The sequence below is a fragment of the Coenobita brevimanus genome, chromosome 50 (assembly GCF_032717465.1).
Source record: "Coenobita brevimanus isolate Jiangsu-jjx chromosome 50, ASM3271746v2, whole genome shotgun sequence".
Lineage (NCBI taxonomy): Eukaryota > Metazoa > Arthropoda > Malacostraca > Decapoda > Coenobitidae > Coenobita > Coenobita brevimanus.
The window spans coordinates 47,357,600-47,368,398 of NC_137003.1; the positions used below are offsets into that span (position 1 = coordinate 47,357,600).

Here is a 10,799-nt window from a genome sequence, read left to right on the forward strand (position 1 = left end):
GCTCTGGCATTGGAGGTTGAGTTGTGGGATGACTTCTAAGGGTCTTATTCTAGGAGGCTTTGGATCACCTCTTTCCCAGCAATCTCCATATTCTACCCTAATCATTCTCTTGCATGTTTATATCACCATAGTATTTGTATCTATAGCATACAAGAGGATACTGAAGTGTAATGTGCTCAATAAATTGCTAAAGGAAAGATGTTAAGAACTCCAAAGCCACTAAGAATATGATCATAAAACCTAAGGTACTAGCATGGATGATTCATGTACAGAAATAATCTTTGTAATATCTCAATGCTACTATCCACAATGGTAAAATCTCTGATATATTCAACTGAAATAATGACTGACTGGTTTCATAAAATCTATATCTATACAGTATATAAATCCAGTAATGGCAACTATATTCACCAAGAAAGGAAGGCTTTGTTAAATTGTACTCAAATTTTGCTTCAAGGACAATTACACTATACTGTGCAAAATCACAGATACCAGCCTTTTTTTTTTTTTTTTTTTTTTTTTTTTTTTTTTTACAATGAAGCATGTAATGTTAACCATTTCAAGCTGGGGAAGGACTGACATCATCACACAAATATTCACAATATTCAAGACTTCATGATGATGAGTGGCCTTTCCCAATCACAACACTTAAACCATTCTGCAAAAATTTCATTATTATTCACATGAATAGTTACAGCAAACACTAACTTTGGTATTTAAAAAAAAAAAAAAAAAAAAAAAAAAAAAAAAAAAAAGTCATGTTTCTTCACCACACCTTTTATTTTGAGACTTGACATATCCAGCAAAGTGCACATAAAGTACACTGGGGGGGGGGGAACACCCAAGATAACAGCAGCACAGGAAGCTCTATACAGCTTATTTGGATATACCTGGAAGCATCAACCAACTCTTTAAAAGCCATATTCTAGGTGACATAGGGGTTTCATGGCACTCTCTTCCTTTGTGATTTTTATTTAGGCACACTGTATTACACCTTATCATCTTCTAAGGTAATTTTTGTCATTTTAATATTGTTCTAGTTTGCATCAGCAACACTCAAGAGGATACTGAAGTGCAGTACGTAAAATAATATGCTAAAAATGAGCCATAACAAACTCTCCAGAGCCACCTAGAGTATGACCTTTAATCTTATTATGCGTGTGGAAGTTAAATCAGACACAACGGGAAGTTAACAATGCATAAAATTACAGTATTGAATACTGTTAAGAAAAATGCACCAAAGCTCAAAAGTAATTCAAAGAACTGCACTATGGTTAATTGTGAGAAAAATGGGCAAGAACCAAACAATATTCCATCAAAAATAATTTTTCATTTCACAGGGTGAGGGGGAGCTGCCTTTTATCATCCCACTCAACCTAGAGATATAATTTTCATTTTATTCTTGGTATTTCCTGATGATTTATTCAGCTCAGGTTAGACTTTTTGAAATGGAAGAGTTAGATTAAACCTTAATTTACTCCTTCAATACAAGTGGCCTTACCCAAGCTGAATAATGATGTGTAGCAACTGTATGAATAAATTCAAAAAGACATCACCCAGATTTAAAGGATCATATGGTGTTAAAAGCTAAGGACCAATAAGTGCTAATGTGAGCCTTGTGTGTGTGTTACCCTGGCCTTGTATACACTTGATATCTTCATGTATACATCATCTCTGCCATGACAGACATCTTTTTGGGCAGGTAGAGGAAGTTATCAAGGTAGGCGGCCAGTTCGTCCATGGTAACATCCTCGTAGTCTGGACTCCGGGCCTGCTGTGAACATGACCGAGCTGTGCCTACCCCTTCTCCAAGAGTCAGAGTTTTAAGATCAGGGAGCTCAGCCTCTGCCACGGGTCGCCCTGATCTACATCTCCGCTTGTAAATAGCTCGTCTTGACTTTGGCTGGCTCCGGTGCCGACACCCTTGAGGGGAGAAGACCAGCTTTTTCCCACAGCCTTGGATACCATTCTCTCTGCTCCCTACGTATGGCACCGCACTCCGACTCACACTGGCAAAGTCCTCAGATTTGGCGGACCGATTGACTGCCTCAAACACCCTGCACTTAGGAACACTGACCATTGTCAATGGTTTCCCCAGCTTTAGCAGACTGTTCCCACTGGAGATCTTTGGGCTGCTTTGGACTAAAACTACTGGCTGGGTCTCCTTTACCTTGACTGGTGACCCCTTCTGATGCTCTTGCGACACTGTGACCTGCTGGATGATGGTTCCCGACCCTTTCCGTAGCTCCCAGCTGTATCGAGCACCGAGAACTGCTAGCCTGCTGCTCCTCACCAGTGGTTTCTTTTTCCCCGGGGAGAGATGGAGGTTAGCAAGGGAGTACTCAAGTACAGGAGGGTCCCTAACCCTTGAGGATGTGTCCCAGCAGTGTTCATTGCGGCGTTTCAGGCAACCTTTACACACATCCACTCTATCTATGGTGTCCTCACTCACTGCTTTCACTTTCTCTTCACCACACTCCTTGGTATAAGAACTGGCTCCATCCTCTTGCTCCTCTGGCAGACTGAGGGCTCTGAGGGCATGACTGAGGCCCTTTACTGGCAGCAACTGAGGGAATGGCTGCACTGATGAGTTCTCCTCTTCCTCCCTCACCCCAGCTTCATCCTCCACCAACACCCCATTTCTAGTTCCATCACTTACTGAGGCCATCTGAAGTACAAGAAAAAGATACATATCAGTAAGTATAACACCACTTAATTAGTCATATCATCATCATCATCTGTAGAACACATTAAGATTTTTATCATCATGTCCTCTGGGCACAAGCCAGACAGTCCATTCCCTGAGACCCAGTAGTTACTCATCCTCTGCATATCGTACAGGTCTGCATAATATCACGTGGGTTTACTTCAGCACTAATAACCACTGGCCATAGTGACTACACTGTAAAAGAAATCTAATATGGTACACATAAGCTCTTACCAACTAACATCAGTACTTTTCATAATATATTTTCCAACAGTTCAAGGTACTTGGAAAAATTCTGGTACTGCATGTGATCCCCACAGACTAATATACGATACTGTATAAAGCATGACATACATAATATACAGTAGTGCAGGACACACGCAGTACGAAAGATAAGCTGCCATCGTCTAATGCATTACATAAGAGGTCCTCAGATTACAAAGCTACCTCATGGTTAGAAACAATAATGTTAGGTTAACCAAAACTGCATGAATCACACAGCTAGCAAACTTAGAAATTGTGCCCATTTATGTGACTGTATGACCCAGTGTTAGAAGAAAATCAGCCCTGCCAAAACTGTCCTCATCAAAGTCTAATGGTAATATTTTAAGGATAATAGTTACACTATTCAAATTTGATTTCCAAGCAAACCTGAGCCATTTTTATCAGCTTATTGGCTATGTTATGTTGGGAAAATACTTGACCTGAATAACTCCCTGGCCTGGACCGAGTGTGCAGGGAATAAGGAGGTAGGCCAGGGTGGCACTTCCTCTTCTATCCAGGCTCAGGCCACCACCTCAGCCTTGAGCCTGACCCTGGCCTAGTCTAGGCTCCTCAGCCTCCTTCCTCATCACTCTCACCTCTTTCATTCCACCCTGCCACGTGCTTGTCCTCTACCAGCACTGGGATTAAATATGATGATAGTACTAATCTAGGTTAATTACGCAGATTATTGTGGAGCAAACAATGACCAGTAATAACCCAGTGGCATATTACCACGAAAACTTATGTCTTCAGCTCACCTGAGGAGGCATTTTGCTCACCTGTGCTCACTACCTCACTTTTGCTGCCTTATTGGGACACAAACTCCTCTGATATTTACCTTAAATCACTGCGATAACGGACATTTTAAGGCTTTTCTCGCCTCCAACCCTCCCTGAAGAAAACATACGACGCATCTGCTGAAGAAAACAATGAGAGGAATGTCCCGGCGCTGGTGATTGGCGGGGTGATTTGAGAGGTTAGCTGTGATTGGCAGGTAATGGAGACCCAGTGGCCCTTTAGCCAACCACAGTAAGGGACGCAGTTGTTACTTTGGAGCTTCTAGCAGATGTAGCATGGGAGTACGTGTCTATAGAACTTTCATTATGTTTCCTAATATGAGGCAGAATGCGAACATCTACCGTAATCATTTTGTTAGTATTTAGTTGCATTTATTCTTCGGCTTAATTCTTTGTCTTATGCTCAAACGAATGACTCAGGTATTTTGGATATCAAAGAAAACGTATGATACTTGAGCAGTACCTAAAGCAAAAAGAAGGCATTCGATTCGATATTGTATGCACGCTATGTACATCTGCTCCCAGAGATAGGGGAGAATGACGAATACCAGTATAGATCCCTTCCGTGTCGCAAAAGGTGACTAAGGGGACGAGAAATGGAAACAACAGAGGAATGAGTTGTCCCCTCGTGACAATTGCAATATGAAATTACCCCACGTGACGTAATCTCTGCCTCTTGAAAGAGGTAAAAAAAAACTCACCCTATGTGTTTACGGAAAAAAATAAAATTAGTGTTATGCTGTGTGTTTTTAAGTCGACTTCTCGTCTTCAGAACACTAGCTACTGAGCGGGTCCTCTTTCCGGACCGGAAGTATAGCACCCACAGAGGAACAGGACAAAAACCAGGCAGTACACCTTAACACATCTATTACTTTAATTCTGACACCGTGACAATATAGACAAAGAGATATTGGATACTGGTAAAAGACAGGGAATAAAGAATTAGCCTTTAATACACTAGACAAAATGGCACACACAGTATGTTACTATTCACTTGTACAGGGATATTTAGTATGGATATTACAGCACCCGAATACTTTGGCAGAGATAGCGTTTAATTCACTGAGTCTGTTTCACTGTGGGAGGACGGGATCAGGAGTGGGGGTAACGAATAGTAGGCTACCATAAGTGGGTAGAATGCGGGTCGCGTCACTCGCGAGAGTTACTTAGTCCCAGTAGCACTGAATCACAGGTTTCTAATGAGCCCCGCGCGCACTTGCTCTAACCCACGTTTTCTTTACGCCCTCCTGTATACGGTCTTTTCTGTTCTGCCAAGTATCGGGTCACTGTACACTGAATGGGTCTATAGTTATTCACTTTTCATTCGGCCCGTACTTTATTCTCTCTCACTATACACTACTGTGGTGATTGTTCACTGTATCATTGTCACTACGTACCCGTATTTCCTTTGGGTATCACTGCGCGTCCTGGGCGTGAGAGAGAGGCCCTACGGGGAGCCCTCCTGAAGGGGGCAGCGCACTGTCCGTAGGGGTGTCACTGCCCGGGTGGTAGTCGTCGTCGGGGTGCAGGGAGGCCCTTCACTCTGGGGGCCTCGACCTGAGAGGCGGCCCTCACACTGGGGCCGCGTCGGTGGGGTGCAGGGAGGCCCTCCGGTCTGGGGGCCTCGACCTGTGGTCGTCGTCGGGGTGCAGGGAGGCCCTTCACTCTGGGGACCTCGACCTGAGAGGCGGCCCTCACACTGGGGCCGCGTCGATGGGGTGCAGGGAGGCCCTTCGGTCTGGGGGCCTCAACCTGTGGAGTGGCCCTCGGGTCTGGGGCCAAACAGCTGCAGGAGGGGGGCCTGGCGCCTCTGGCTCCTAGGAGGGAGAGAGCCTGGGTGGTCTGGGCCTGGGGGCTGCTGGCCAGACCTGGGAGTCCGGGGGCTGCGGCTGCCTGCAGGAAGGAGCGCCGTCAGGGTTGGACTGCGGCGTCGCCTCCGTCGGGTGTCCGTCAGGGACAAGGACCTCCCAGGGGTAAGTGGTAGGGTTTGGATTGGGCCACGCCACCACTCCGCCAGCACCTCTGGGGAATCGCTCCGGTGGGGAGACAAAGGGCGTCCCACGCAGCCGAGAGGAAAGGGGTCGGCCGCGCAAGGGACCTCCTGCTCCGGGAGAGCCTTCGGAGTCACGAATGAGGGGTGTACGGTGGCCACGCCCTCCCCGTCACGTACGGTGGCCGTGAACGAGGTTCCGTGACTCCTAGGGCTCGCAGCTGAAGGGCGTACAGTGGCCGCTCCTTCCCCGTCACGTACGGTGGCCGTGAACGCGGTGTTGCCCCCACAGGAGGAAAAGGCAGGAGAGGGGTACACAGAGGCAGCGCCCTCTCCGGTACGTGCTGTGGCCGTAGCCGAGGGTCTGCTTACCCTTGCACGCACTAAGGCCGTAGCCGTGGGCCTGCCTGCCCTTCGGGAAGTAACTGAGGCGTTACTCCCGTAGGAGGTAATAGTGGATGAGGGACGTACGGTGGCCGTGAACGCGGTTCCTCTATTCCTCTCTCTGCCAGTAGGGGCGCGTTCAATAACTAACGCCCCGAGGCCGTCCCCAGAGGTGGCTGTGACTGAGGGGCGTACGGTGGCCGCTCTCTCCCCCTTCACGTACGGTGGCCGTGATGGCGGTCTCACAGGGGGAAACAACTGAAGGGTGTACGGTGGCCGCTCCTTCCCCGGTACGTACGATGGCTGTACCGCGGTGTTGCCTGGGACTGACTCTGGATCAGCCCCACCCCGAACCTGCCGAGAGTTGCCCGCCGGCAGGGTCGTTGCCTTTTGCCGCTCACCTGGTGTTGTGACGGTTGCGCGGAAGAGGGGCTCTGGGAATAGGTGTCCTGGTGACCCTCTTGTCCTGGGTCACTAATCCCGCCGTGGTGTCCTCCTGGGGTGGTGGTGTGGTGGTGGCTCGGTGGTGGGGTGGGGGGTGGCGAGGTGAGTGGCCAGGCGGCGGCGGGTATTTCAATTAGGGTGGTACAGTCGTTAGCGAAGACCGTAGTAAGCGATTTTGTTGTCTTCATTGCGTAATGGTCGCCCGTTGCCGCCGTGGGAAGGCTTCGGAGACGACGACTGAGACTGTGTGTTGGGAGGCCCTTTTGCCCTCCTCCCCTCAACTTGGGTACCCGTCGCTGCCTCAGATGATTTTGCTTTTTTTTTTTTTTTTTTTTTTTTTTTTCCCCCTACCGTCGCTTTTTTCTTCCCTTTTCTCCTATTCCTTCCTTTCTGTTTTGGACATTAAATGGCATGGAAGTTTCCACATTCGTCAATATTTTCATCTGTTACTCTTGTTCTTGATAGTGCTATTATCTTTACCCTACATGGACTAATCGCATCACCTTTCTCTTCATTTTTCATTTTCCCGACTTCTTTAGTGCGTTTCCCCCCTGGGGAATGGGGGGAGGGAATTATACTTCCCCAGTATCCCTGCTTGTCGTAAGAGGCGACTAAAAGGGGGCTATTTGTCTCCAGTCTTTCCTTACACTTTTGTACTGGTGTCCTATCTGTTTTCTTGATATTTCCGTGTTCCTTCCGGCATTTATTTTCCCTCAACTCCTACAGTGCCAGGAAGCCATTTTATGGTTTGGTGCTATTGTTCACAAATCCTTCCGTCTCCTTCATTCAGTCCTTTTTACCCATCCTGTAGTACTTAAGTGACAGGAGTGGCTAGTCTGTTTATCGGTACGTCATAAATCTGCCCAGTTTTACTGGGTTCCTGGACATGTAGGCATCCCAAATAATGGCAAGGTACATTACAGTACTTTGCCTGGTCAGCTATTTCCCTTCACACTTCTGTCTCCTAGGTCCATGCTCGGATTCCCCCCCCCCCCATGTTTCAAGCCTTACAGTGGCAAAACTGGCGAACCCTCTGACTGCAAGCCACGCACAACAAACTATATTCAGCAGAATCATTTGTCTCCTTGGTCTTCCCCTGGATTAAAAAAAAGAAAAAAAAAAGTGCTGGGAAACTGCCCTTACCTTGTCTACGAATAGGCATACAAAACTTACCAATCCATCACCTCATAACCAACGACCAGCGCCCCATTTGTTCAAACTCAGTCACGCCTTGGTTTCTCCCACAGTGGCGTACTGGTGGGGGGGGGGACGGGGAGGGCTGTTTGAAACTACCCCCCGGGCCCCCAATTGAGGGGGGACCCCCAAAAGCCTTAAAAATTTATAAGCTTTTTAATAAATATTTTAAATATATATATATATATATATATATATATATATATATATATATATATATATATATATATATATATATATATATATATATATATATATATTTATCATCCCGACAATCCCGGCTGAGATATTAGATAAGTTTTGAGAATTAGGGGGGCTAGGTTCTTTGCAGGGCCCCTCTACAGGATCGGGGCCCCGCAAAGAACCTAGCCCCCCGGGCCCCCAAATCTCTAGGTACGCCTCTGCTCCCACATACTTCTAACTTACACTTAACAACACACGATATAGCTTCTTCCCACACCCAGCTCAATTTTGTATGACTCAACATCAGTGACGTTCTGCTTGAATGTCTCTCTCTTCTATTTCACGTTTTATGTCTTTTTTTCAGCCACATTAACGTTCTTTCCCGTTTATAAGTCATTTCCACCTATCTACATCATATACCTCGCTGAACCTTTCATTATTCTTTCCCTCTCTATCATTACCTTTATCTATTTCTTTACCCAAGTCCGCTTTCATACGAGGCCACCGGTGGCCAAAGCGGCCTTAGTGCTCTGTGGTCTTTGTCCCTCCGCGCTAGAACGTTCAGATAATCAGTCAATTAGGTTATGTTCCATAGCTCTTACCCTCCTTATTCCCGTCTACCTAGGAGGCTCCACACACACACACACACACACACACACACACACGCACACACACACACACACACACACACACACACACACACACACACACACACACACACACACACACACACACACACACACAACCGTTTCCATCCTATACTCCCTCCTTTTTCCCTAAGCAGCACTTACATCTTTTGTAGACACGTGTGTGTAAGTATTGGCGCGGACTGACATCTGGCGAGGCTAGGGTCCGCATTCTCCTCAGGCCATAATTAATTTGTCAAGTTTTGTTCGCGTCCATTCCACTGTCAAAATCCTGCCGCTGTATTTTTGACCGCCGAGACTGTGTGGACGAAAAGAACTAGTATTAACAAACATATTTACGGTCGATTCCGTGACGTTACATAGTTGTTGTTGAAATAGTAGTAGTATTGGTGGTGGCAGTGCTGGTGCTGGTGGTAGTAGTGGTGGTGGTTGTGGCAGTAATAGTAGTGGTGTAGTAGTATTGGTATTAGTGGTGGTGTGGTGGTGGTGGTAGTGATGGTGATGGTTGAGGAGGTAGTGATGGTGGTGCTTTGAGGTGGGAGTAATAGTAGATGTGTGAAAGTAGTAGCAGCAGTTGATGTCGCAAACCTAGCATAATCTGAACTTAAACATGGTAGACTGCAGGCTGAAACTGGAATCCTGCAATCCGCCATCCTCATTTAAGGGGATAGGGATGCAGTTGATTGGCGTCTGTATAACTGGGCACTGGAGCCATACGGTTATATTGGTGCCATCACGTGAAACCGTCCCTCTCCACCACCCTACAAAGTGGAAAGGGGTTAAAAAGAATTCTTCAATATTTTCCCAATTTTCGTACCCTGGGAAAGAAAAATGATACACAGTAATCTAGCTTTTATTTGTTTATTACCGTAACCTAAAATTTTAACAACAAATACTATACCTGAAATTAAACCCAGGGACTCAAAACTCCCTTATTGTGTTTGGTTATGTGGTTTAGGAGGCTTCGTAGCACTCTTTACGTGGTGATTTATTTTGCATATTACACCATAACATTCCTTTTTCTTTCGTTATAATACTTCAAGATTTTCATTAGTAACATATAATAGGATAGCGACGTGCAGTGCGCAGAATAAATCGCCAGGAGGGACGTGCGACGAAATCTCGAGCCACTCACGCAATACGCTCCACACATCCCATGTAAGTTGATCCTTAGACGACGGAAGAAAATAGAGCTTTTGAAAAATATATAATTTCTTGCTAGATTTTAATCACCTGTCGTCGTCCGAAAATTAACAGTATAGTCTGTTCTCTAGTTAATCCTTAGCAAAGGTTCTTGTACTCTACGCTGTATAGATTAAAATTAGGCGAAAAACTGAGACCCTTTCAGGTTTAAGAGTGAGTGAAGATTTGTTTTTAGATTTATGCAAGGGCTCCGAGGTTACTATTTTTATATGCTGCAGTGGGTGATTAAGATAGTACTTAAAGTAATATTTGTAATTATCTTATACCTGTAAGTTAAAACTGAAACTAAAATACTATGAGGCACGCTGTGTAGGTTTGTCTAAAAAACACTAATAAGTACTAATACTGTTCCATGTAATTCAGAGAGAGAGAGAGAGAGAGAGAGAGAGAGAGAGAGAGAGAGAGAGAGAGAGAGAGAGAGAGAGAGAGAGAGAGAGAGAGAGAGAGAGAGAGAGAGAGAGATTGACCCCTTAGATAGCAAACTATATCATTCCCCTTTGTAAAATCCCTACATACTGGCGTATGCACAAACATATTAATATTTTCCAACACATATTTTCAACCACTCTGTCATCCCTCTCCTTCACCGTATCTCATCACCATCGTTCATCTTACTTCTGACTTTCTCAGCCTCTTACTCTTCTGTCTTCAAACATTGTCATGGTATCGGCTAACACACTATGAAGGGACGGTTCCGACGCGCCCATAAGCCTTAACAAATATAATCCTTCGTAACGGCCAAGCACAGAGGTGTTAAATTAACTCTCACTGCCATAAGTTTCGTAGACAGATGTTCATAGGTAAGAGACCATGATGGGGCCGCTCCCTAGCGTGGGGGATCCAATCCTTACACAACATGCGCACATTGAACAGACAGAAATTTCAACATGAGGGCGCCAGTTCCCCCCAGGTTCCTCCGTGGCTACGTGTCTAACTACCATCATTCTTCACTAGATTATAACCATCTCTTAAAATACAAATCCACA

General features: G+C 45.7%; 1 protein-coding gene across 1 annotated transcript; it reads right to left on the reverse strand.

Moving 5' to 3' along the window:
- Positions 1-1,652: 1,652 nt before the first annotated feature.
- On the reverse strand, positions 1,653-3,874 carry LOC145399828 (uncharacterized). Its single transcript, XM_080272391.1, has 2 exons — positions 3,810-3,874; positions 1,653-2,668 (listed from the first exon to the last, which is right to left on the reverse strand). The coding sequence occupies exon 2, from the start codon at positions 2,666-2,668 to the stop codon at positions 1,658-1,660; it is 1,011 nt and encodes a 336-aa protein (XP_080128517.1). The 5' UTR covers positions 3,810-3,874; the 3' UTR covers positions 1,653-1,657.
- Positions 3,875-10,799: the final 6,925 nt, after the last annotated feature.

What these genes read in the sequence shown, in the direction of transcription:
- LOC145399828 (XM_080272391.1), bottom strand. Translation starts at nt 2,668, where the DNA reads ATGGCCTCAGTAAGTGATGGAACTAGAAATGGGGTGTTGGTGGAGGAT.